At 51.2% G+C, this 27,142-nt stretch overlaps 1 protein-coding gene across 2 annotated transcripts; it reads right to left on the bottom strand.

The window, feature by feature from the left end:
* Window positions 1-53: 53 nt before the first annotated feature.
* On the bottom strand, window positions 54-26,583 carry TRAP1 (TNF receptor associated protein 1). 2 transcript variants are annotated; one of them, XM_074886144.1, is made up of 18 exons: window positions 26,470-26,583; window positions 21,349-21,516; window positions 19,852-19,934; window positions 19,313-19,453; window positions 11,493-11,564; window positions 10,614-10,774; window positions 9,280-9,389; window positions 9,018-9,091; window positions 6,409-6,564; window positions 5,910-6,030; window positions 5,713-5,782; window positions 4,358-4,505; window positions 3,655-3,840; window positions 2,910-3,048; window positions 2,337-2,422; window positions 1,667-1,812; window positions 1,179-1,251; window positions 54-906 (listed from the first exon to the last, which is right to left on the bottom strand). In XM_074886144.1, the coding sequence occupies exons 1-18, from the start codon at window positions 26,552-26,554 to the stop codon at window positions 805-807; spliced, it is 2,121 nt and encodes a 706-aa protein (XP_074742245.1). In that variant the 5' UTR covers window positions 26,555-26,583; the 3' UTR covers window positions 54-804. The 2 variants fall into 2 exon arrangements, with proteins under 2 accessions (XP_074742245.1, XP_074742246.1); XM_074886145.1 differs by lacking the exon at window positions 26,470-26,583 and adding an exon at window positions 24,926-25,013.
* Window positions 26,584-27,142: the final 559 nt, after the last annotated feature.

The raw sequence follows: 27,142 nt of genomic DNA, 5'->3' as shown, positions 1-27,142 counted from the left end.
CCTGGAAGACACAAAGACCAACAAAGTAAGAGGAAGAGAGAAGAGTGGAAGGGTCTGGAAAAGAGGAGGAGTTTATTTATCATAAATACAGATCAGCTAGACATGCAGTTTATCCCACAGAAGAGGCAAAACCACCAGAGACTCTCCAGAAGGCCACACACTGGAAAGCTGTTTCCCAGTTACTTCCCTTTCTCCACAGCAAGACCAGGACGAACTCAATTATCCAGCAGCTCGGGGATCTTTTCTACCATGGGATTGAACTGACATGTTCCACCAACTGGATCTGTGTCTGCTACTGGCAGCAGTCTAACTCCATGCCAGCAAACTCCTCCTGCCTGGTCAGAGGTGGAGGTTTCTTAACAAATTAATTAATTCTGTCAGTGCTTGTTTGGAGCACAATGGAGCACAGGGGTTCAGTGGACAGGGGCATGTATTCACAGACCTAACTGGGAATCTTGCTGCCAACATCTGTTTTGGGAAAGGCCATTTCTAGAAACAGTATGAAATGAGGCTCTTCAGGCTCGTGTCAGAAATTTGGGCATATTGTTTTAGCAGCGACCTCTGGATTCTGTTCCCACTAAGAACATCGCACTTTGAACAGGTTGATGACATATGATCTAATAATTGCAACTGGCTGCTCTCTGAGCAGCGAGGGTTGGAAGTCCCCCGTGTTCTCCCTGGCCCTCTGCCACGTGAACCCCTCGCTGCACGGTGCCTGCGAGCAGATGCTGCAATAGCTGACAGAGTGACTGCACTTGAGGGAAGGGAGATCAGTACAGAGTTCATTCTTGAGTCTTCCGGGGCTCAGTTCTTCTCCAGGATTCTGGTGAGGAGTTCATTCAGCCGGCTCACCATTGGTCTGGGATCCTCATTCAGTCCTGCTGCTATCATGGCATTCTCATAAATCTGAAAAAAAGGAGAAAGCATTAAATAAGCAGTAAAAGCGAGCTGGATGAGAGCTGGGGAGGAAGCAAACGTTACTCTCCAGGACTTGCATGCCGAGACCAACCATGTCTCTTCTAGGCTGTCTGGTAGGAAAACACATGGACCACAAGTACCAGAAGTATCCAGAGTGGGGAGCACAGAAGGATGTGATTCTTGCCCGCTACAAGGGCTTCACCCTGTTCCCTGCCACACATGGTCTGCGAGCTGGCTCTGGGGAGGGTGGTGCTGCTCACCTGATCGAGCAACAGCTGGGCCAGATCAGGCTGACTGTCCTTGAGCTCGTTAAGCTTCTTAATCAGAGCATGCCTGTAAGAGTGAGAGAGATCAACACTGAGACTTAGTATTTTTAGACACAATAAGAAATTTATTTCCAGAATGAGCAGCTATGCCAAGGTGGGACAGAAAAGGTTCTACCTAAAGGCCAAAATAGCTCCAACTTCCTCGCTCCTATTCTGGGGGCTTCTCTTGTCTCTCCCATCCCGTCCCTTAACCCCCATTGTCCTTGGGGGGGTGGACACAGTGTGTGTGGGTGGCTCACGTCGACTGTGCCACACAGCCTCACAGATTAAGGCACTGTAGTACACACTGCACACAATGGCGAGGGCTCTGCTAACTGGGAGCTTTACATTGCCTCCTCTCTGCCTCCACCCCAGAAAGACTGCAGTGCCCCAGGCCTAGCACTGGTACTGGGGGGCCTAGCACTGGTATTGCTCCCCCTTACCCCGTGTTGATCTCTAGGGTGGGCTGCAGGAGCTGGGCACGCTCCTCTTGGGTCTTGGCCAGCTGCTGCATGCGAAGAAAGTGACGGGCAGCCCCCATCTCAAGCACAGTGATCATGGCGGGGTGGGTGTCCAGCCGCGTCGTCACCTGCGGCAAGAACAGCCATCAGTGCCGACATGGAAAATGCACGTGGGTTAGAGGTGGGGGAGGTTCAAGGATTCGGAGTCTCCTCAGCACAGAAGCACACTAAACCCCCACACGATTCATCCCCGCCCCACAGGAGCTGCCTAAACCAGCAGGAAAGCTGGGGGCCCAAATGTCCCCACTGGTCCACAGGCAGTAGCTCGCCACTGGACCCAAAGCACTCCTTGCCAATAAGCCTTTCTAGTCCACAGGCAAGACAGTCACCAGCCTGTTCTTCTGGTAACCTGAGCATGAACTAGTAAAATGGGCTTTGCTCATTACACATTGAGATGTGGTTCTTCAGCTGCCATGCTGACCATCCAAATGGCAAATGCCAGCGTTCACCATTTACAGAAAGAAGCCATGGAGAAGAATGATTCTCAGAAGAATCTGTGGCAGCAGATCTCCAATCAACCACCATCTTTTTTCCCTAGAGTATTACCCCCGTGGATCTCCTGTACTCAGTTACCCAGACACAGAACACCTACCTTAACACCCGTGACTCGAGAGCCTAAGGCATTTCTCATCCAGGCCATCAGATCCTCAGCCTCCTTCTCTGTTAGACGTTCTGCAGCTGGCAGGGGAAAGAGGACACATCTGAGCATGCATTTATTGTGTGCCAGTGGACAGTGAGTTTTACTCCTGAGTTCAGTCCATTTCATACTTCCATTTATCTGTTCTCTTGTGGAAATGGGAAGGCAGCACTGCTCAGCACACCCCTACGTACATGCCTTCATCCCAGACCGTGCAGGCTCATGCCCTGCCAGCGCCTGCCTGCCTCTGTCAGGGCACCAGATGCACGTGTGTTGTTAAAACTCAACTCACGGAAACTCCACATATGACATTCCATCTGTTTAAATCAGCAAATTGCTTAAACTTTGATCATGTGGGCTGAAAGGGACCTGCAAGAACTGCAAGTTGCCTCAGAGCCTGAGAATGGCAGGATGGAAAGGAATGGTCTTGCTCACAGGCTCAGGAGCTGCAAGAGCAGCTGTGTACCCTCACTGGCACGGGGCGGCAGGTCTGCGCGCAGCAGGAAGGGCCAGGAAGCCTCGCGATACCTGGGCAGCTCTCTTCAAACTTCTCTTCCTTGTAGTGATCAACAACAATATCTGTCTCCACCGAGATCAGCTTCTTTTTGTCAAACTCCCGGAGGTGCAAGAGTGTCAGCTCATCAAATTGCTCATAGCAGAACAGGACCTGTGCCAAAAAAGGGACAATAACACATTGTTTGGGATGTAGCAGCATTTCCTCCTTCCCAAGGCAACTCTGCACCAAACAGCAAGAACAGCACAAAGGAAACTAGCAGGTTCAACCCCACGGTGATTATCGCTCGGGGCCCCAGACGACAGCAAACCCTTGGAGGGCTTTGTTATCATGGGTGGCAGGTCTGCAGCTGCACAAGTCCTGCTGCCCCATGGAAAGTGAGAACCAGCACCGACTCCAGCCCTGAAAGAGCCACCTGCCTGCAGAGGGCACCTGTAACACCATTACCAGCCCTGCACAGCAGCTCCTAGGCTCCCGCGCTGGCGTTCAGCGCAGGTGTTAAACAGATGTCAGAACTAGATGTCTGCACAAGTACTGACCCGCCTGCACAGCGTGTGTGACGGGTCCTGCCTGGCCTCACGCCGCAGCAGTCAGTGTGAGCGGAGACAGAAGGAGCCTGGGCAAAGACGCAGCAGTGGCGGAGTGGTGGGGCCTATCACAGGCCTCGCTGCCCGGCTCAGCCCCGAGATCCAGGTGAGCCCTGACCACTGATGCCGTAGCTCAGGGTGTTCCCCTGGCCCTGGCCCACTGCTCACCCACCTCCATGTCTTTTTTCTTCATGGCCTCAAAGTACGGGGAGTGCTCGGCCAGGTGCCGGTTGGGTGCACACAGGTAGTAGATGTTTCTGCTCCCTGCCTTCATGCGGGAGGCGTAGTCAGTCAGGCTGGTCAGCTGGCCTGCGGGCAGGGCGGACGATTCATAACGTAGCAACTTCGCTATGTCCTCCTGGAAGAAATGGGCTCTTGTGAGCTGAGGGCAGGCGACTACAGCTCTACCTGGCCACCCCAAGCTCCAACAATTCCCTTTGTAGCATGCAGACCCGTTTGCAGCCCTGCAAAAAGGCTCAGGGGATTCCGACTCCCTCCGTTCCTGCACCAGATATTAAGGAGGCAGAAGAATGACCTAGACAGGATACAGGTCAGGCTCTCCTGGAAATGGGAATCGAGGCAGCGGAAAACAGTAGGGAAAGCCCTACTTTATTGCCTGTTGTAATGCATATTGCATCAGGGAGGGCTGACAAAAGTGTGGGTACAGAGACTCTGCAGTGTCTCAGATTAAGTGGGAAGCAGCACCCAGTCAGAAAGAGCCTGGGCACTAGAGAACCTGTAGGTCTTGTTAGACCCAGGAACACAATTTACAGGCGTGTAAGATTCACAGAGAATTAGCAGTCCCCCCCATCCCAGGTCACAGTAGGAGCCAGTAATCTTTCTCATCACTTGCAGTGCTTCAGGACTCCTGGTACCTTGACATCCTGCTCTGCTATTGTGACAATCCCCTCTCTCATGAACACCCCGTAGTCCTCAAAGAATTTGGCATATTTCTCAGGGTCCTTCTTGCTCTGGTCAATGAAGAACTTGATCAGTCTCTTCTGCAGAACATCTCGGAGCTTCCTGCAGCAGGAACAAGCCTTTTTAAAGACAGCTGCTAGGCCAAGACAAGAGATTTTAGATGAGTATCTCTCTCCTTGTGCAGTATTTTAGTGATGCATTTGCAAACATGAGGATAAAGAAGAAACTCTGGGTCCACCGTCTCCTTTCCCTCATGGCTCTACATCTGTTCTTTGTATCTCAGTCAAGAGCAGCTCTCGAGCTGGAGAGATAGCTAGAGCTGTGGTACAAATGTACTGCTGAAGCTCAAATCTTCACTAACTCGTGACTCAGTGATGCTGCAGTACATAACCAACTGTGCACAGGCCATCTGCCTCACTCCCACAGCTACCCTTAAACATGGGAAGGAAGCAGCTATAAAAGGGTTACACTTGGAGGAACACTTTCTGAAGGCCTGAAAACCCACTCTGAAGTGACTGGGTTAATTTGGTGACTATAGTGAAGGTAGAGACATTTCACCAGCCATGGAATACAGGGTTAGCCATCAAACCTAACAAGGTAACAGCACCAATGATAAGGAGGGAGAGCTTACTCTTATACTTCCTTCAAGCTGCAACAATGGCAGATGTTTGAGAGGGGACTTGAAGGACAAAAAGTAAGGAAAACCAAAGCCAGATCTAAGGTGTTCTTAGAGGAGACTGGCCTGCCGACAGTCAGCTTCACGGGGCCTCACCACCAAATGAAAACCCTGCTGGCTGGCACTCAATTTTTGATGAACGTGTGTATGAGCACAGCAGAGCTTTGAAGGAAGTCTGGAAACAAGAGGCACAAGGTGCTGTTTGAAGATCTACACATAAATAATGGTAACGCTAAAGTATGGCCCAGCTTCCCAGTACTGACAGCTGACTTACACTTTGGTTTTGTTTTCCAAACCACTTGGTGGTGCAGACCAGACACTTTAAATAGCAAATCCACTGTTACTGCTGCAGACAGAGATGCCAAAAGGCAGCCTAGGACATGAGGGGCACGAGACCCAAGGAGGCGGCAGCAGATTGTACGACACAGGACACTGCTCCCACACCTCAGGATGTGACCAGCATGGCTGAGAAAGAACTCACTTTATAGACTACAGAAATTCTCAAGGATGGAAATGCTGCAGCTTACATGCCAGGTCCCCCCAAGCCCATCTAACTGTCCCACAATGCCCCCTCCTCAACCAGCAAGAAGCCAGGAGAGCCTCAGCAGTTCACAGGACCTACCTCTTGCTTACCTGATAAGGGCACTCTCCTGCAGCAGCTCCCTGCTAAGGTTCAGGGGTATATCCTCACTGTCCACAACACCTGCAACACAGAGCAACCCTTGAACAGGGAGGCAAACACGAGTGCCAGGCTCAGGAAGGCAGCCCCTCGCCTCACCCCCCGGGGAAGCCATAGTCCACAGCCTGCTATTCCTGGTCCCAGCACACACCTCTAAGAAAACGCAGCCATTTAGGCAGGATGTCTGCAGCTTTGGTTTGGATGAGGATTTTGCGGCTGTAGAGGGCAACGCTGGAGCCCAGTTCCCTGCTGATGTCAAACATGGATGGTTTCTGCAGGAACAAGAAACAGAAGGGTAACAGCAGCACTGTGCAGGATGCCCAGCTGCACACCATGCTGCAGTATCTCTGTGGCTGCACCAGCTGGCCAGGTCACACTGTGGTCTTCCCTACCAGTGCTGAACCCAACGAGAGCTGAAATCTTGGCTACCTTCCCTAGGGATCTACTGAGCCATCTCCCTGCTCTTGTGACTCAGTATCCCCACAAGTACCCCGTGGCACCCAGCCTACTGCAGAGACACCACACTGGCTATGCCTCCCTGCCGTCCTGCAGCCTCAGCTGCCTCCTTTCCCTACGGAGCTCTCCTGTTCTCTCCTCTTCAGGGCAGCTGGGCAGGTGTCTCCCTGTTCCCTGGGCAGAAGGGCACGTACTTGCTCAGGCACATAGAAGATGCTGCGGATGTTGAGGGGAGCATCGGTCTTGTAGTGCAGGACGTAGCGGGGCTTGTCATAAGCCTGCGCTATGAAGCGGTAGAACTCCTCGTGCTGCCACTCGCCGATGTCCTTGGGGTCCAGCATCCAGAGTGCCTGCGGAGGAGCAGGGAGATGAGTTCCCATCAGCTCTCAAGACCTGCAGCCTCAGAGCACAGGGCTCTTCTTTCAGAGTCACACTTTCCCTCCAGGATGCTGGAGCAAGGAAATATGATTTTTCAAACAGACAGACTCCTCTGCGCAGCCCGAGGGCAGTGGGATGTATTGTGGTTAAGGGACGTTATCACAGACCAACAAATTACTGCCCCTCACCTGATCTCAGTCACCTCTCATAGAGGTACTCTTGCCCTGCAACACGTATAACACAGCTTTGTTTAGCCCAAAACAAAAGGGATTTGGCTAACCTCCATTGTCCCACACTTGCTACTGGTCAAGAGCATTCTGGACAGCTACCACAGCTCAGCTGACTGGCTGTACTGGTCAAGTATCTCAAGGCCTGACCAGCAGGCAAAAGAAAAAAATGAGAGTTTAAGTGGGTCTGTTGCAACTGGCCCGCCTCCCTGATGGAGGTCACTATCCCAAAGTCAGCTGAGTGCCTGTGAGGCAACTCCTGGATTGCCTGTTTTCTGCTGATTTGTTTTGGAGCAGTCTGAGAGATGCTTTGTGAACCACTCGGCCACCCCTGCTGCAGGGTCAGAAAGTGCTCCAGAAGTACCATTTCACATGTCAACATGTGAATTGAAGTCTCGAGCTCCAGACCGGGTCCTCTCCCTTGGCCATGCTTTCCACCTACTGCTGCTCTGAACCCCCCAAATCTTTCTGAAGCATTCAGCCCACACATCACATTAAGTTTTCAGTACCTCAGCAAAAGACTAGCATCTAGCAAAGACACGGGAGGTCCTGCCCATTTAACAAGCACTGGGACTCAACTAAGAGTCTCATGTTTCCAGCCAGGGGAAGCCCACTACACTCACTGCCACTCAAGTCCTAATGAGTGATAGGAGTGATTACTGGGGGCAATACAAACATCCAGCCCACCCTCCACCTACCAGAGCCCAACGGATGCAGGGCTCTGGCAGCCCTGCCGTGCTGCCACACTCTTTAAAGATTCTTCTGCCTCAAAGCCTTGTTCCACAAGTGGCTTTGTAACATTTTCAGCACACACAAGTGTCCTGGAGGGTTTGCAGGATCACAGGTAGGATTACAGACTCAGCTGGGTACTAAGGTGCTTTACAGCAGCTGTTGTTAGGTAAAGTGCTGCTTTCCCAGAGGCTTTCTTGTAGCTACAGTTATCACAGTTAGACCGGAAAAGCCTCTAACTCCACATCACCAGCTACATGGCAAGCATTCAAGAGCTTATCTAGGAAAATCCACACCAGGGAACTACCTATGGCTCTGTTTACAGTGAACTGATGTTGATGTGTGGAAAAACGCAAGAACAAGATCCTGGATAAAGAAAAGGCCTGAAATGGGAGCATAATGAGAATAAAGCTGCTGCTGTATCCCAAGGGAAAACAGACTTTCTGATAAGAAGATAAAAGTACATGACTCTATTAAGGGCATTTCACCCCTTGCTCTAGTACTACTCTTCTCTAGGGAGTCTGTTCTATTGATTGTCAGGTAGAAAGAGCAAACAGCTGTCTAAATCTATTTCTGGTTTTGTAATTTAAGGGAAATAGCTAGAAAGCCTTTGGAACAGAAACACTATTATGCAGGAATCCAAATAAATATCAGTGACTAATAATACCAATTACAGAACCTTAGATAAATTAACATGATAAAATATTAAAGTACAGTCTTGACAGTCTGTGCATTCAGTGCCACATTCCAGGAAACAAAAAAGCCACACATACACTCTCAACCTCCTCTCTTAGGTGAGGAAGCTTTAAACAACCAGAAAAAGGAGATGCCAGAGGACAATGATTCATGGATTTTTGTTTTAAAGATAATTAATTTCACCTAGGTGACTCCTGCAATTGGGCCAAGAACTTCTGACTAAAATGGATCTGGCTGCAATATAATTTTAAGTGGTCAGAAAATGCCAGCATCAAGCAGTTCTCAGCTAGGAACCGTGAAGAAAATCAGGCTGTGAGCTGCACCACTAAGAAAACCAACCATTTTCTGGCACTGGCTATCCCACGCTGAAGGACAGAAAGAACTGCAGCAAGAGGTGTCAGCACACCAGTGATATGAGCAATCCTTACATCACTAACGTGTCACCTGGCTTAAACAGTTGGAGTAAGTATTACAAAGCACTGAAATAATAATTCTGATTGAGGGAAAATCCAGAAGATAACTATAAATAAAAACTGCTTTGCTAATCTGCAAGCGTTCTCTCCAACAAATGCAAACAAGCAGTTCCAGGCATGACTTGGGCTGGATTGTCTCCTTTTGTTCTAATTAACTGATCACTACAGGGTCTGTGATACCCTGGACAATTCTCCCCTGATTTCCAAGGACAGCAGCAGCTTTATGCTGTTTCCTGTCTGCAGTGGAGGATTACAGTGGTTCATCTCCATGGGTGACCTGCCTGTGTCCCTCCTGCTCACCTGTAACGTGTTAATTCTTCTCCCATTGAGGTACAGCGGGAAGCTGATGAAGTTGCTGTATTTTGTCACCACCTCTGGCATGGAAAGAAGACATAGAAGAGTTATGTTTGTGAAAACAACACCGTAAGAATTTCCTCAGTAACAGCACGTGAAAGGTGTTGCAGGAGAGGAAAAACACTGTAAATTCACCTCCCACTCATGAGGCAGCAACAGACTTCACACAGCCCCTCAGCAGGTAACAGCATTTCCCTCCTCCACTCACCCTTGACTCGGTCTTCATTTGCAAACTCCTTGCAGTCATCTTTGAGATGTATAATAATCTTAGTCCCAGTTCTGACACCAGATGCTTCTGCAATCTCAAACATTCCTGAACTAGGATTAGAAACAGACCCCATGTCAGCTTGTGCCTCAGATACATCCATGACGGGACATAAAACTGTTTTATTAAACTAAGAGCACACAGAACACTTCAGTACCAAAAGAAAAAGGCAAAAAATCTTAAATGCCCAAATGCTCTCTGGGCCTCTGAGAAGCCCCCCCAAAACATGTGGCTGTCTTCCCTACAGAGACTCCAGACCCAGGACACACCGCTCTGCACAGACACCAGCAGCCTCTACTGAAAAGGAAACAAACTTCAAACAAACTTCAGGTTGTGCGAGCACAGCCTTCAACTCCTCTCCTACGTTTCCTACAGTGACTGCAACACCCAGGCTCCTGCCTTCTCCCTTGACAACTCTGCCTTGTTTGTGTGCCCTCATTCACAGCTCCACTGGAGTATGCAGCAACCGGTTACAATGAAAAGCAGCTGTGCTCTGCTGAAGACAGCCCGTTCTGGCTGACCATCCCTACCCTGCTGCTAAGTGAACGCCCCGAGGGGATCAAACACTGGTGAGAGCACTGACCCAGGGGAGAGACAGCACAGCGATGACAGACGAGCACGCCTTCAAAGCGTACAGCAGTACAGACTGCCGTAGACAGCAGCTTGACTGCAGCCCAAGTCTCAGTTACAAGGTATTTTTTCAATAATTTAAATAATTTCATGAATTCTTTATTTCTAGGGGATTTTAAGGGGACGCAGAGCTTATCACCCCCAGAAGCTCTGATTTCAAGACGGTGCAGGAGTCATAGCTTTGCCAGCACAGACGTTCGCAACTTCAAGCAAAAAACAAAGGATGAGTGCACAGATGTGACCCACAGAAGACACGTACCTGCAGAGCCACAGCACTGCACAAGCCCTGCCTACTGTGGGTGCCCTTGAGCAAAAACCCAGGGGACGACTAGACCAAGGAGGTTAAATCTGTCTCTCCAGTCTGGGGCACTGCAAAGACGGTTGCTTGCCAGCAGGGAAGGAACAGGAGAGGCAGGTACTCTCTTTGTCCACAACACGCCTGCTCTGACAAAGCAAGTTTGTCCCTGCCATTTTCACCCTGGCACATTTGGCCACGCTCTGTTACCATGTATAATCTGAGCAGGATCTAAACCAGTAAGCCTGGTCATGAAAGACCACACAAGCCCTGTCTTGCTTTGCACAGCTTTCAGTCCCTGCCTGGTCTGGACACAGCCTCCCCATGCTTCCAGCCCATTCTGCAGCCTTACCCATCTGAAGACCAGTGGTAGCCTGGGCTCCCCGGCTCTGCAGACTGTGAGAACACCTCCACTTTATCGGCCACCATGAAGGCTGAGTAGAAACCCACTCCAAACTGGCCGATGATTTTACTACTGGCTTCAGCTTGGCTCTGGAGAGCATCTAGAAAAGCCTGGAGGAACAAAGGAGACATAAAAGAGCACACAGTGACTTCAGGTACCACCGGGAGGCTGCAATCCAGGCTCCAGCTGGGCTCCTCACGCACTGATGCAGCCCTACGCCAGGTACCGCAGCCTGGCAGTCCAGCACCCTCATCCCACACTTCTGCTCTGAGGATGGTGCCCAAGGAAAAGGGTTTCTCCCACAGGGACTATACCTCTGGAAAAGGGGAGTGTTGCTTAGGGCAACACTCACTGCCACTAGCAGTAAAGGAAAACAAGCAAGGGCTCAGTCAATCAGGAGCAGAAAACCTCAAAACGGTGACTCCAGACGTGGAAAAAAAAAATCGGGTACATATATATAACAGCATGAGGACACAGCTGCTGCGCTCACAGACACAGGGTGAATGCTGAGTAAGCATGTCCCCCTCCAGAACAATGGCCCGGGGAGGAAGGCGTTGGGGAGCAAGGGCAGCCAGGTGCAGCAGCATTACACACAGGGCCCATTAGCGCTGCTTGGGCACCACGGGCCTCCCACAGCACACAGCAGAGACCATTAAGAGCTAGAAGACTCCACAGGCAGGTTTCACCTTCCAAGAGGGGTGTAATTTCACAGCTGGTCTGGGGGCCAAGGGACAAAACAGAATGAAAAATTACTGGGAGAACAAAAGTGGCTGTAATTGGAGAAGACTCTTCTAAGCAGGGGAGAAGGGGTGCCTCATCCCAAGTTACCTTTGAGCCTGATCGAGCAATGGTACCGAGGTTGGAAACCAGCTCCTCCTGGGTCATCCCAATACCTGTGTCCTGAAAAGAAACAGCAACTGTAGCTGAAATGTCAGTAGAGAAGCGTTACTTTAGCAAACAGCACCTGAGAAACTTTCACCTCTGACTCCCACTCTCTCCCAGCCAGTCGAGTCTGCAACAGCAGACTTCCAGCTGTGACTCCAGCTGCACATGGTCAGGACAGTGGACTTGAGAGGCACACAGCTCTAAGGGACAGCCACACCTGCCTTGGGGCTATAAACCACCAGAAAGCTCAGAGACTTGAGCCATTTCTTGAGGAAGACAAAACCACACCAACACAGGCTGGTTTCTACATCCCCCTAGAAACACACGAGATGACAGTGCTGGAAAGCCTCACTGTGCCAGGTGCCGTGCACATACAGCGACGGTTTCCACTCCTGAACAGGTCCAAAGGGGAGCTGAGAAGCAGTGAGAAACAGCTTATTTCCAAGCTGCAGATGGGGAACAGATGCCCTCACACCAGGAATCGGTGGCAGAGCAGAAAATCCTTTAACTCGCAGGTAATGCAGACCCTTGTCTACAAGCACCACGTTCACTGATCTCCACCTTCTTTTCCTTCCTCCTCTCCCCCTCACATTATCCTCCACAAGACCTGAGTATGAAGCTGTCAATGTCCAGGTCCCCAAGAGCTGGGTACCTGTGGGAACAGGCTAACCCCAGCTGGGAGCACAGCGCACCGGCCACACCTCCCGGTGCTCTGTCAGACTGCAAAGGCACCCGGCTTGTTCTCATCCCCAGTTCAATCCAGATTTGCATTGCTGCGTGCAGATAAACATTGCCCTGCTGCTAGCGCATGCCTCTCAGGCAGCAGACCCTGCAGCAGCACGCCTCAGACGAGGCTGCAACTTCTTTTGCTGCCACAACACATTTCCACGACCCCAAGCCAACACGGCTAACAGTGAACCCCAGCTAGAGATGGCCACCCTCTCACACAGGATCCCAACAAAAATCTTTCCCATTTTTTAGTCCAACGTATTTTCAGACTTGCTCCACACGCATCTTCCATAGAAGCAAAGGGCAGGCTAATGCCCTCCAGGATGCCACTTCTGAAAACCAACTGCCATTTCTCCTCCCAAATCGCAGCAGCTTCTCTACCTGACAGAAACATCCCGAGAAGCCACTCTTACAGGTTCTCTGAGCCACGCCATAAGGCGGCAGCAGTGTGAAAGTTAGCCAAGTGAAAGGTGATGCTCCTTCCTTTGAGGAGTTCAGCTTTACCTGAGTGTCTGTGAGCACAGTTGCCGCAGCTGAGAGCAGCCTGCACATCCTGAACTGGGCTGACGCCCTCCCAGTGTGGTTAATGCAGGGGTGGGATTCGGTGTGCAGGAGTCAGCAAAATGAGCTAGAGTGGAACTGGCTGCTGTTAGATGGCTCAGAGGTGAGATGCCAGAGTGAATCCTGGCACAGCACACCTCTACCACCCATATGGGGCATTTACTGGGCTTATTTACTAGCAAAGTAAGTTAATGTCAGTACATATTTTTTAATATAGTGATTAACTCCACTGAAGGATCAAACTGTGGTCAACTTGTGAGGTTACTGAGTGAGGTGCCACATGGGTAAGACATTTTCCTGCATCCCCACAAATCACGGCACAGCAACACCTTTCCCTTGATTAACTATGGTAAGGCCAGTCAGTCAGCTTGGCGGAGAAGAAGGATGATGCCCAGTAAGATCTCAACAGCGGGAGATGAAAAGCCAGGAAAAACAAACAGGGTATGGCAAAATCTCAGGAATCTGACATGGTCCCTTCCCCCAGGGAAGAAAAAGCCAGAAAGAAAAGTTTTCAGCATCTGGTTCAGGTTTTGTTCATGCCAGACCCTGAACAGAACTCTTAACTCCTCTGATCCACTCCTATTTATAGCACAGCATGTCATTCCCAAATTCCAGTATGTTAAAAAAAATATATCCCTACCCTGTGAATTTATTTGGCTATTGAATTCCAAACACCCTGCCAAACTTATTGCAAAATGCTTAATGACAATTCCTGGAGACTAGTTTGAAGAGGGTGAATCGCAACGAACAAAGAGAACATGGCACAAAACATCCGCTCCCCCCGCAGCACCGAGTCGCTCAGAGGGAAAGCGGAAAGTGTCCTTTGAGGCAGCCGGCCCAAGATCCCGGCAAAGCAGGCATTTCCTACTGCAGGAAAACACCTGGGCGGATTAGGATGAAAACGCCATCGAGATTCAAACAGCTCTTGCCGCGTCCGCGTTTCCTGCGGCTGGCCCTCGCACTGTGCTTCTCAGCTCCCTTCACCAGATGGAGCTGCGCCGGGGAACGGGGAATAAAGTGGCGGCGGCAGAGAGACGGAGCTCGGCTTCTGCAGAGCAGGCCCTCTTCAGCGATGGGAAGCAAATGAACCTGCCCACGAACAGCCCGCCTCGGGCAGGGCCGACGCAAGCGCTGGCAGCACTAGCTCCATGAAATCCAAGGAAGGAGCTGGCAGGACTTCCACGGCTCTTCTCCGTGCTGCACAGGCTGCTGCTCGGCCTCCAGGCATCTTTGCCAGGAGCCACCGTGTCATCGCACAACCCTCTGCAAACACTTTGTACTCGCCACTGGCCAGCAAAACTGCAAGGACTGCTGTTGCTCCACCATCAACATTACAACTTCTCTTCCCCTGCAGACAGTTTCAAGCCCTCCCTTCAGCCTGCAAGAAAAGTTTTATCGGGCTGAAAACAACCACAGCAGAGTTATTCATAAAAGCACGAAGCAAACTGTACATGGGGCTTCACAAATTACAAGACGCGAGGGGTATGTGCAGAGTTTAAAGTGCCAAATGCTTCTCCACAGCTTGGAGAAACCAACCACTGTATACCATGAAACAGTTCAGTGCGCTGACACTTCATTAGCTGAAGGTTAATTACAGAAGCCCTTCTGTTACTCAGCAGAACCACCACCTACTCATCTGCTTGAATTTCCCTTCTGGGACTTCTTAGGGTGCAGAGTAAACAGCCTCCCCCTGAACCATCTCCTCTACAGCCCTGTCCCTCTGCAAGACACCACAACAGGCTATAGACTCTCACCCCATCTTCCAAGGGCTACAAAGAGCTCCACGGCCACACTTCTATAGCAAGTAACATTTACCCTGAAGAGACAGCAGCTGAACATTGCTTTTGGCACCTTTTTGTGCGTGGAGACCTCCCAGATACAAAGCCTGCAGCTGAACTGCACGGGACCTTTGTGCTTTCTCTGCACTTTGCTCTAACCTTTGTGGTGTGGGTGCTGGATGTTTGCAAACAGAGGCCGTCCTGTGGAACGATGGCTGGATAACGGCTGGGCACGCGGGACCTCAGCGCTCCCACCATGAAATCCTCCGGGTTTGCTCCGCAGCCCTGAGGACCTCGGTCTTCCTTGACAGAGGAGTAAGTGAACACCTTCGGCCCCACTGTCTCACCAAATCAGTCAGTCCACAGCTCTTGTATTCATATCATACTTTTTGTAAAGCAGAAACAAACTGCACATAATTACAGCAACAAATCTAGTTTAAAGCAACAAATTGCTTAGTTTAGCTTGTAAACAAGAACGGAGGTAATGCAGCATCTTTGCTCATTACCCGAGTCCAATTTAAGGTATTTTAGAGCTTTGTTAGACCCAAACAATCCATTAACTAACCATTAACTGCTGCCTTTGCCACGGCTGCACCTGAAAGAATGCTTGCAGTTAGAGGTACATATCTGAGCTGCTGTGCCTTTCATTTTGCTTTGTTGCAAAACGAACACTTGAAACACATTTCAGTGCAAAATCTCAACAGGGCATCGGAAGAACATTGACTGTATTATAAAATAAGGACATGCTGCTTTCACCAACTGATAAGGTAATAAAATCCCAAAATGTCCAATTAGCAAGTGTCCCCCCTGTTATTTAAATACCTTGCTTAAAGAGACTTAGAATTCACAAGACCAGGACAGCAGCTGCACTGGAGCAGCGTTCTGGTTTAGAACCAATACGGCATCTGCAGCAGCAACCAAGAGGAGAAAAGCCACAATAAAACTGGTGCATACAGGTACAAGGTGATCTTGGCCTAGTGCATGGAAGCTGTCCAAAGCAGAGAGCCTGAGGTTTCCTTTCCTTTCCAATACCCTGTGTCAACACTATTTTCAACAATGCTGAGCATTGCTACAGGCTGAGCCTCCACCCATTCAGGTCTAAACACACGCTGTTCAGAAAAGTAGTTCCTTTTATCCACTCTGAATTTTCCATCTTTAAACGTGACATGCTCTTATTCTGGCACGAAGAGGAAGAAAAGATTCTGCACTTCCTTCCCCCTAAGCCACAGGTTATTTGAGACGCATTTATATTTCTGGTTCCCTGGCTTATTTGTTAAAGATGATGCAACAACTGGAAGCTCTAACCCACCCCTGCAATCAGTGCCATGTTTCTGCAAGCTTAATTCCACCCAAGGCTTGTTGAAGTACAGACAGCTTTACCCCTCCATCTCCACCTGCATTACTGTCCATCTCCGGCTCCCCTGCTTCCTCAGCCCGAGTGGGGGGTGGATGCTGCAGTGCCGCACGCAGCGAAGGACGTAACCCCCTCTCTGCTGCAGCCTGGCAGCACAGGGCGGCTGCCAGGACACGACCCTGTGTGGAGGGGGACCGGGTCCCCACCTGCACCAAGCTTTGTTGGACATGCGGGTGCACCTGCACTGAACTGCTAAAGCCCAAACACCTCAGCTCCTTCTTAGAGCCTCAGGACAGCCCAGTCCTTGGTGCAGACTGTTTATAACTCCTAAGTCAGGAGAGATCTGCTCAGCAATACAGGGAGCTGTTGCAGGGAGGAGTGGTGTTTGCAGTCATTTTAACTCCTCCCAAACACAGCAAACTTGTTATTTTGTGGCTTCGCAGACACTGATTTTGGATGACTGCAAAGTGAGAAGAAAGCCCAGCAAAGAGAACTGAGCAGCCCAAGCTCTGGCAGCAATTACGCTGCTTACCCCTGTTAAAACAGCAGTCACACTCCCTCACCCAGCAGCAGCAGCTATTAACTCTGTAAACATTTCAAACAATTTCCTCTAAACTGCTAGCACTGTCCTAGCCCTAAATTAAGCACCAGCACCGAGCACAGCTCCAGCCCCCGAGCTCACACAAACACAGGGTTACCACCAGACACCGCAGTACGGCAGAGCTGCGTAGCTGTGGTGACACAGCTAAGCGCCTGTCACCAGCCAGCCGCCAGCAGCCTTCTGCAGGTGTTGAAGGAGAGCTCTGTGGTCACAGGGCTTTGGGGTCTGTAAGGGGTTCTCTGTTCCCACCTCAAAGGGTCCAAAAACACGTCTGTAAAGCCTTAGTGTGCAGGACTGCAGAGCTCTGCAGATCTGTCCTCATTGAAAACACACCCTTATCATTTTCAAGTGGATTTTCTTACGGGATCTGACCTTGCAGGCTGTGCCTGCTACCAGATGGAGCTGTCCTAGAAACAGAATAAGGCAGTTTTCAAAGGGATGGAGGAAACCACGGAATTTGCTAAAACAACAGGACTTTGGTGAAGGAACTGAGGTGGTGGACTAGATGGTGAATATTTCCCTCTTAGCAGATACAACACTTGGCAATGCTTAGGTAGGGTGTCCCTGAATTGAGGACATCATATTAATTCTGAGTCTTGCTGTGCTTACAACTGAAATTCAGTCCTGGCAGAGAAGCAAGCAGAACTGCTGTCACTTAAGAGAGATGAACACAGTCCTTTACTGGAGCTAGATAATCTCCCCAGGAACGTGCCTGTAGCAGAGGCCGTCACACGTTACAGACCTGCCTTTTCTCAACTGGTGAGACACAGAGATGCTACAGGGCTTGGAAGGGGAGGGGAAAGATCCAGCAGATGCAGGGGCCAAGAGCAAGAGGATCTGAGGACAAGGACGTAGGGATCAGAGGAAAACAGGACCTTTCTAGAAAAAACCAGGGTGACCTCTGCTATAGATCACACACAAGGGACCTGCTGCTTCTGTTTTGGTGGGTCCTGGTGAGTATGTAAAACAAAACAGTGACTAAGGGACAGGTTCATCTCTTCCTCAATCGTTGCAGGCAAGTTTTCTCGCACCTTTGCAAAGGTAGGCAGGCAAATGTTCTGAGTGAGGCTTGTTCAAAGTAATCCTTATATGCAGTATGTTTCTTCAAGAGGTTATAAATAAACCCTTCACTGGAGGTAAGGAGCTTTACGCACTACTGAGAAGGCAAACCTATTAAAAGAGATTGGAGTAGCGCTGTTCTCTCTCCCTTCTCAGAGTGCAGCACTGCTGCAGTTCAAAGCTTCCTAGTTAAGACTCATTTAGTCGTATTAGAGATGCACAGGCAGCCAGGTAGGGGGTTATAAAAAGACCAAGTCCCTCACACGTCTAACTGGGTATGACATCAAATGCACCCTGTCTGCAAGGTGGGCAAACAGGTCTCTTAAGCAAACTGCCAAAGAAGGGGACAGCTTCCACAGCTACAGGGCATGAGTCGGAGGAACGTCTTGATGGGTTCTGAGGCTACATGTCCACTGGGATCGTAAAAGGGAAAAATGAGAGCAAGACAGGAGTGACACCCTGCTTGGGGCTATGCGAGAGCTCAGTAAAGAATTGGTGTTACACAGCAGTCAGAAAAGTGCGATAGTCAGGTGTGATAGGAATAGCAAAGCTGCTGCATTACAGTTTGAGCATCTTTGAGTTGATGAGTGTGTTGCCCACTGATGATCGCCAACTTCCCCATGGCAACCACAGCTGCTTGTTCTGCAGAGAAAGTATAAAATAACTGAGCAGCCTCTCGCAGCCAGTGCTTTTGTCCCACGTCAAAAATATCAGATTGTGTGCTTTGTCTGTGCCACATCTCCCCTGGACCCGCTACAGTCAGCCTTCACTGACACACTGTCGTCTGCCTCATTCTCTGCTCTCCTGAGAACAGTCCTCAGCTACACTCTCATGCCTAACACTGGTCCACGAGGAAAGTTACTGATTTGTCTTCTTTGCATTAAGAACTTTGTCAAGAAAACACCAAAACTGAGCTTCAGCCTTTCACCCTGGACAACAGCCATGAACAAGAGCAATCTGAGTACAGAGAGAAGGCCCAGCTCCACCTTCCCTCACCACACTGAGGCCCACAGGTGAGCATGCTGACGCTGACTGCCCCACTCCTGCTAAGCATGTTGGCACCAGTAGGGAACAATATAAAGCAGGGCTACAGAAAGGGGGACAGGTAAGTGCAATGGTATTGCCACACTCTATAGTCCCATCTGCATGTTGGGGCAGAGCCTCAGCACCAGCTGGACTTGGCCTGCCCTGGAGCAGAAGGAGAGAGAGACAATCAGCAATGGGAGGTTCTTCTCCCCACCGCAGCATCTCCCAGTGACTGAGGTGAGGGGGAAGATCTGCAAGCTATCATGTAAGGAGGTGAGGGAAATCCACCCCAAAGGTCAGGATGAAACCAGAATGCCAACTTTTTCACTAGTAAGAAATGCACACACACAACCTGGGAAGTGCACCAAACAAGGTACTGGGAGAAAAGCTACTGGTATTTCCTAATGTGGAATGAAGGAGCAGCAAATTTTCCTATGGGGACAAGTGAGGAGCAGATAAATTGGTGGTTTCTCATCAAATCCTGAGGTTACAGCCTCATGAACCAGAGCTCAGCTGAGGACAGCACACTTCTTCAGGCAGGCTTAGGAATCCACGGGACTGTGCTGCCTCTCAGCTTCCACTGCTCCTTCATAGGACAAAGGCTAGTGAAGAGAGCAGCAGGGCATAACGCTCTCCTGTTACCAAAGAGAGGTACCTGGATAGTGATGGTTCCCTTTCCACTGTCTGTCTGCAGATGGATCTCCATCTCTGGCAAGGCCTTCCCCTCTGCCATCAGCCGATGACGCAGCTTCTCCAGCGCGTCGCTGCCATTGGAGATCAGCTCCCGGATAAATACCTGGGAACAAGACACAAACTGACTCTGTGGCCTGGCCCTGTCCACTGCACACGACTCCCACAGACCTGGGAACTCACTGCCTACTCACAAACTAATTCCCAGCTTGCTAGAAGAACTGCGTTTCCCCATTATCTGCCAGGAGAACAGCCTGTCTGAATATTAAAATACAGAGGCTCTGAGGCTCACAGAGTCACCTGGCCATACCTACAAATTGTTTTGAACACACATTTTCAAAGTGTCTTAAGAAAACATCATTCAATAAAGCAAGACGTGAACAGCACAGGACTTGCTGAGAAACTGAGTAGGTATTCTCCAAGCTCAACTGTTCTGGATGTTCCCCTTGACAGAGACAGGGCTTTGCCCACAGAAAATCTACCAGCAAGTAGTGGGTGCCTTACCTCCTTTTCCGAGTACAAGGAACGGGCAACGATGTCCAGCAGTTTCTTTGTTTCAGCCTGAAACTCATGTTTAGAGGCTGCACCTAGAATAAAATCACAAACACACCTTTAAGGCACTTCACCAGTCTCCTCTTGGGAAGGAAGGCAAAACTGCAATCTTACCGCGTGCTTCAGCTTCCCAGGAGCGAAAGCCTGAAGCAGGATGGGACACAGGTAGCTGTGGCCTCCAAAGAGATGACAGTAAAGGTGTTGTTTACACACCCCTATGAGGCAGCACACTTTGCCAAGCAGACACTTGGCCTCTGTGCCTCAAGTCCTGGCACACAAACCTGACGGCAGTCAAAGCCTGCAGGACCGCCACGCTGGCCACCGCGTCTGGGCTGCAGAGCAATCAGTACACGAGGATTCCCCCTGCTCCTAACGCGTGGCTCCATGCAATCCCCAACCGCTCTCTCAAGTGTCTCCTGTGGTTTATAGCCTGCCTTCCATACTCTCCCTCGAGTCAATTTTCAAGGGAAGCATCTGCACATGCCCTGCTCCAAGAGCTTCTACAGGCAGGTAGCATTTCTTGTGCCCAAACAATACTTGGAACCCTAAGCAGAAAAAGGCAGATTCTCAAATGTCTCTGTGGAGCAGGCAAGGGAGTGCATACATACAGTCACCTATGCAGGCTGTGCCCAGAAAGAGAATTTTCCTCAGAAATAACAACACTATAAAACATCTCAGCTGAAAGACCATCCTTGGCCTTTGAAAAATAGCATTTCTCCTTCTAGAGGCATTAGGGAACCCTGAAGCACCCTGGGGAAAGCCACAGGTCACACATCACCTCTGCCATGTCTTGCTGGCGAGCACCTACAGTCCCCAGCGACAGGGGCGAAGCTGGGGTGTGGACAGCAGCAGGGGCAGTGCATCAACCCCACTGGGGGCTTCACAGCCTGGCAGTCTCAAAAGTACCTGCCAGAAAAACCATGGGAGCATGGAGGTAAGATGATATTTCTGTGCTTGAATAACTCATGGGACTTTGCTTTAAAGCACCTCTTCCTGGAGACGTGCAAAGCAATTCATTCTAACCAAAAGGTTGACACCAAGATTCTCATTAGACCTCCATGATCCACAGCAATGACCTGGGCAGGCACAGCTTGCTTCTGGGACAAAAAGTCTCTTTTTAGGCAAATTCTAGTGCCCGTGGAGCCTCTACACATATGCATGACCATCAATTGCCTGGCTAAGCCCACAGATGCAACTTCTTCCTGCAGTCTTGATGGCCCCATTTCTCAGTAGAGGCCATCCCAGTTTTGGGAGATGATGGTGCAATACAGATTCAAACTGCAGTCTGTCAGCTACAATGCGATGACCAGTACCGGCGCCTCCTCCAGAGGCAGAAACACTACTGTGGAGGGCTCACCCTCACAGTCAGGGCACAGCTACACCCAGACCTTGTCCCAGGTCTGCCTGCACCCCAAGGTGTTCCCACAAGCCATCTGTGTTCATGCCCACCTTTCACGTTCTCCGTGTTGCTGATGATGGTGTGCAGGGGCTCTTCTTCCTTGTTCTCCGCTGTCTGCGTGCTGTATGTCCGGACAGCAGAAATGCTGGTGGCAGGAATGTTGTACCGGAGACTCCAATGACGGAGTATTTGTCTTTGGAGACATGCTGCTCCTTTTGCTAGAAGACAAAATTGAAGATATTTCAGTATAAATCACAAGTATCAGCAGCAACAGGAGCACTCTTTAAAGGTCCCACTTAAGCAATCCCGCAGGGAGTTACACTGTCTGAGCAAGACTGAAGTTCCCTCACAGCCAAACACCCACCATTTCCCTCCAGCATTGCCTTCACTGCAAAAGAAGGGCAAGTTGCTACTTTAGACTCTGCTGAATGAAAATTCCAGCCAGAAGATGACAGTTAGTAGCTTTCACAACGAATTAACCGGTGAGGAAGAGGCAGCCTGCAGCTTCCAGTGCTGCTACCTGGCCAAGCTGAAGACAACAGGGAACACTTCAACTCCCACATTAGTGAAAAAGTAAAACCCTGGTGTGAGTGAGGCAGCCTGCACCTCCAAGAGATGCCTCTGCTGCACACGCAGCTTCTCTGGATGCTGTACTAACACAGGCAGGCCTCTAGGCACCAACATCTCTTTCTCCTGCTCACTTTCATCCCACTGTCAGCAACCAGCTCCTTTACAAGAAGCTCACTCCCATATCTAAGAACAACTCCAGCCAGCCCCGTTTGGCTCCTGTCAGCCAGCTGAGCAGTTACATTATGGCAATAGATATTTGGCTCTTGACTGTTAACAGAGCACAGGGATTACATCCTCCAACAAAGCCAGCTCTGGGGTACGCAGCACGTGCAGCAACAAAGCCACTAGTTCAACAAGTCTCTCATTTTCCCCACTGATAGTGTCAGGAAACGGCACGAGCCCTGTTAAGGACTGGGAGTCCCAGTTCTCCTCCTTCATTGTGCCCAGGTGCACCGAGCAGTCTTCTCGCTACTGGGGGATGAAACAAAGCTAAACCTGACCACAAAAAAACTATTTACAGCACTAGAGAGCTCTGTCCAAAGCCAGTTACTAGGTGTGATTTCTGAATTGGAGCGAGAATTGGAGTAAGAGCCGGGAGGGTGCGGATCTGAACACGTGGCTGCACTGGGGCAGGCGGTGACTCGGCCTTCCCCAGCCCTGCCATGAACATAACAGACAGGGCTGTTTTGGGAGGCAGAGGAGCGACCAGGCTGGCCTGGGCAGAGTGGGGAGAATCTGGCTAAGGAGCAAAAGTGTCTGGAAGCAGTGACAAGCCCGGGCTTTTCTTACGACTCACTTTGTGCTTGCAGGTTGTTTCATCGAGCAAGGAAAGGAGGCAAACCCTACAGCCCAGGCCTGCAAGAGGCACATTTTCAGGATGTCCTACACCCACAGACTGAACAGAGAACCATTAGTATGGTGAGAGGACCAAAGTGCACCTGTGACCCCCTCTGGAAACAGCTTCTGTGGCCATCTACAGTCCTCCAGTCCAGCTGACATGCTGGGAGAGCTCCGCTCCCTCCTGAGCCTTCCTCCACCCTGTCACAGCCCCTGAGTGAACTCAGCATCCCAGCCCTTTCACCAACATCCCTCGTCATCCTCTAGCCCATCTTGGGAGGTCTCAGGCTCCCTTCACAAGTGCTCTGCAAACCTCCTGCCCACCTTAGCAGGTACTACAGCCAGTATGGTCATCGAGAACAGGTCTTGCTGTTCCAGGCCATCAGGCTAGCCTCTCACTCACTCCAGATCAGGTTAACACAAACCCCCGAGCTTTAACAGTACATCTGGCTCCTGCATCTCATCCCCAAGAGCTGATCGAGGAGGCTGTCAGTCCTTGTTCTTCCTCCTCCTCGTAGAAAGCTTTGAATCAAGATCCACTGCTCCAGCCAGAAGCTTGAATTACTCCCCAGTCTTTCTGCCCTTAAAGAGCCCACAAATAGTTCTTAATGCATCTGAACACCTCCTACACACATAACTGTTCGCTTTCTGCGTCACAAACAGTTCTGCCGCATTATCATAGGACATGTTCTTTATCTTTCATTCGACTGCCTTTGTTGGGCTCATCTGAGAAAACAACAAGGAAAACAGCCTGGGTGACTGAAGCGGAAAGCAGTAGAGAGCTCGTTGTGTGGCTGTCCAGCCCGTCGAGCTTCAGAGAGGAAGGGCCCGAGACAGCCCAGGGTTTACACATTTTATTTATGTATTTAGACAGGGTTTACATATTTTATGCTCATTGCATGCTAGATGGTGTAGGATACCCTGAAAAATCTGCACTTCTACGCGCACACACACACATATTTCCCAACCAGCAGAAATAAAAGGGGGAATTTTGCTCCCTCCGTGACTCCAGGATCCAAAAGAGAAGCAGATCATCAGCAGCTCCGTGCTAACCTTAAGGCCACTTCTATCATCAGATCTCCAGGCAGCAAGGCCCCAGAGCCAACAAACAGGTCACCCCCCAGCCCATAAACACTACCTGACTCTAGAAAATACAGCTATTTACAATTTTTTGATATATTAACGTTTTTTGTCTGCCTACCTCTAAAGCACAATAATAAATCACCGCCCATCAATTCAGAAAGTTATTTTTGGGTACGTGTAATGTTTGGTCTTATCATCCTTAATTAACAGCCCGTTCCATGGCAGGTGGAGACAAGGCTCGTTAAGTGCAAGCTGCAGCATCTTCAGACCCTTTCTTTGTCTCTTGCAGAGCCCTTACCTGGCCAGCACGGGAAAGGCTCCCGGCAGTTCTGGATACAAAACCAATTATCGGCACACAAAAGCTATTGAGAAAGTATCTGCTGAATTAACAGGGTAAAGTGACACTCAGAACGGGCCTGAGAAACAAATTTCTAAGACCAAGAGACAAAGAAGGAACGGCTTTTGCCCTGGTCGAGCACTGCGATGTGCTGGGGCAAATCAGGTCTTTTTATATCGAGTTAATCAAATGCTGAGCTTTATCACAGCCTACATACCCTCCTATTTGCACCACTGCCCAGCCTGCACCGTAAAAGATGGCAGATACCCACATTACTCTCTGACTTCCAGTTCTCTGTGAGTCCCAAGCGATCCTGACCAGAGCGCCGTGCACAGGGGGAACACGCCACAGGAGAGAGGGACCCTCGGTCTCGGAGGCACCAGGATGCCTCTGGGATTCCCGAACCCAACCAACCCCCCAGGAAACACAGCTTCTTCTGGAAAAGGACTGCAGCGAGCCAAGCCAAATGTCAGTTCGAAATTTAGGGTGGGAAATCGAGCACAAAGCAGTACGCAGTTCAAAACAAAGAGGAGAATTTGGGTCAGCAGAAATTACCATAATAGCTTGATTGCTGCGCAGTTGCAAGCCTGAGGATGCTCTTGCAAAGAGGAGCACTAGCAATAAGATGCTTTCAGCTCCGATCTCATTAGAAGAAAGAGCTCTCTAGCTGGGCACCAGATCCTGTACAAATCTAGGAAGAAGAGAGTCCCTGACTGATCCGCTCACACCAACGCATCTCCCACAAAACTCTGCACCAGCTTCAGCCTTCAGCACTGCGAGAGCCAAGAGAAAAGACTGACCACTTTGCACGGCTGAAGTGAAGGGAGAAGGGAAGGGACGGCTGTCTCCGCAGCCAGGGATCTCCGCCTGCATCCAAGTGAAAGGACACCACCTCCTGCTCCTCCCTATTTTCCACCCCACACAGCTTCTGCTCACTATTTTTTCCCGGAAGGATCTGAATGACAGGTTAAGGAATAAAACTCTGGCTCTGCCAGAGCATGTCTAACCCAAGGGAGGCACACAGCTTCTCTCAGACACGGATGCTAACAAGCCACTGGGGGTTTCCGTGGTGGAAGAACTGAATTGCCTGAAGTGGCACTCAATGGCACAATAAATCTAACAGTCTGACCCTGATAGCGACCCTATTTGTCACACCATTTCCTTTGTCACAGTCTCTCTTCATAACCCACGGGGAAACCACAGACCACATTGGCCACCTACAAAACTGTTGATTAGGAGCCAGACAACAGATAAGGAAATACTGAGCACAGCACAGGCTGCCGTGCCTCGGTTAATGACAACTCACAAGCACGTTTCCAGACCTACACGCTACGGCCTTGATATGACAATATGTCCCATAATCAAGACCTCAGAGTTTGGATTTTCTTAGCTGTCCATCTTGCCAGCTATCTTAGGTGAAATCTTGAGTGCACCCCTGGGAAACAAACCCTTCAGGCGTTACCTATTCATAGAATCACAGAATCATTCAGGTTGGAAAAGACCCTTGGGATCATCGAGTCCAACCCTCAGCCCTACTCTACAAAGTTCTCCCCTACACCACATCCCCCAACATCTCATCTAAACGACCCTTAAACACACCCAGGGATGGTGACTCCACCCCCTCCCTGGGCAGCCTATTCCACTCTCTGACCACTCTTTCCGGGAAACATTTTTTCCTGACGTCCAGTCTGAACCTCCCCTGTTACAGTTTAAAGCCATTTAGGTAAAGTCAGGTTATCTAGCGCTGACACTCTGTCCTCTTCTGCTCCTTTCCCAGAACCCCCCGAATCCACACGTGCCCCACAAGATGAACCTGACGACAGTCCGTGACCTGACCGTGCCCTGTGCCCCGCCTGAGCCCGCGGACGGCCCTGAGCATGCGATATACCCTGTACAGGCCTCCACGAACCCGCCTCCCAGCCAGCGGGTTGGGCGTTTACAGCCGCGGTTCCCAGCAGAGCGAGAGCTCTGGCGAGCCGCTCCCGGGCGGGCAGGCGGGCACGACGGCAGCTCAGCGCCCACCCTTCGCCCCCCAGAGCAGGCGGCGGCCGGAACCAGCCAAGAGCGAAGTAACGCTGCCGGTGCGCACCCGGGCCCGGGGGGGTCCCGACGGCCGCACACGGGGGCGAGAGCAACCCCGGGGAGGCGAAGGACGCGATGGCCGGCGGTGCCGCGGGCCAGGGCCGAGCCGAGGGAGTCCAGCCGTCCCCTCAGCCCCCCTCACGCCGCCCGCCCCAGGCCCACCCGCCGGGCCTGCGGCCCCGCGGCCCGCCGGGGCTCGGCGCAGGCTGCCAGTCGCCCGGTAACAGCGGGGTGACGGCGCGGCGGGGCCGCCCCAGCTCACCTGCGGGCGCCCGCGGCCCGGCCCCGAGGCGCAGCAGAGCCGCGAGGCACCGCCCCCGCCGCGCCGCCGCCGCCGCCGCCGCCATGCCGCGCGCTCCCGCCTCACGCGGCGCCGCCCCGCCGCCGGCGCCTGGCGATGACGTCACGGGGCGGGGACGGGGCGCGCACGCACCGCCGGGACCCCGCCAGCGCGCGGCGGCGGGGCCTGCTCGGCCCGCACCCCCCGGCCCCCCCCGCAGAGCCCGGGGTGCGCCCCCCGGCCCCGTCCTCACGGCGTGGGGAGCACCCCCGCGCCTCTCCCGCTGCCGCCTCCTCCCCTCAGATCGCTTTTCCCCCTCCCGCGGACCCCGCCAGGCACAGCCACCATTTGCTGCCGGCTCATGGGCTTGAGAAGTTTCACGCCTCAGGCTCTGCCCGAGCTCCTCCAGGAAAACCACCTCCCCCGGCGCCGGCGTGCAGCGGCTCCACACCGAATCCCTCCTTGCTCGGCCCAGCTCGGGTCGCCCCACTTCTGCATCGGTGAAGCAGATCCTAAGCCTGTGCCAGGGGCCCTTCTGCTGCGGGTTTTCAGGGCTCGCAACAGAGGTTGTAACTGCAGACACCAACCCCAGGACACAACTTCCAAAACTTTCCTGTTTTGACCGTTAAAATCCCTTCCATGTTTCTTCTATCCC

The sequence above is a fragment of the Strix uralensis genome, chromosome 16 (assembly GCF_047716275.1).
Source record: "Strix uralensis isolate ZFMK-TIS-50842 chromosome 16, bStrUra1, whole genome shotgun sequence".
NCBI lineage: Eukaryota > Metazoa > Chordata > Aves > Strigiformes > Strigidae > Strix > Strix uralensis.
The sequence above is the reverse complement of the archived record's forward strand: the minus strand, read 5'-3'. Positions and strand labels throughout refer to the sequence as shown.

Coding starts and splice junctions, on each gene's coding strand:
- TRAP1 (XM_074886144.1), bottom strand. CDS start 26,554: ATGGCGGCGGCGGCGGCGGCGGCGCGGCGGGGGCGGTGCCTCGCGGCT. Junction 5,783..5,909: donor ATGGCTGCGTTTTCTTAGAG/GTGTGTGCTGGG, acceptor TCTGTGTTGCAG/GTGTTGTGGACAGTGAGGAT. Junction 3,049..3,654: donor TGAAGAAAAAAGACATGGAG/GTGGGTGAGCAG, acceptor TTTTTGGCACAG/GTCCTGTTCTGCTATGAGCA.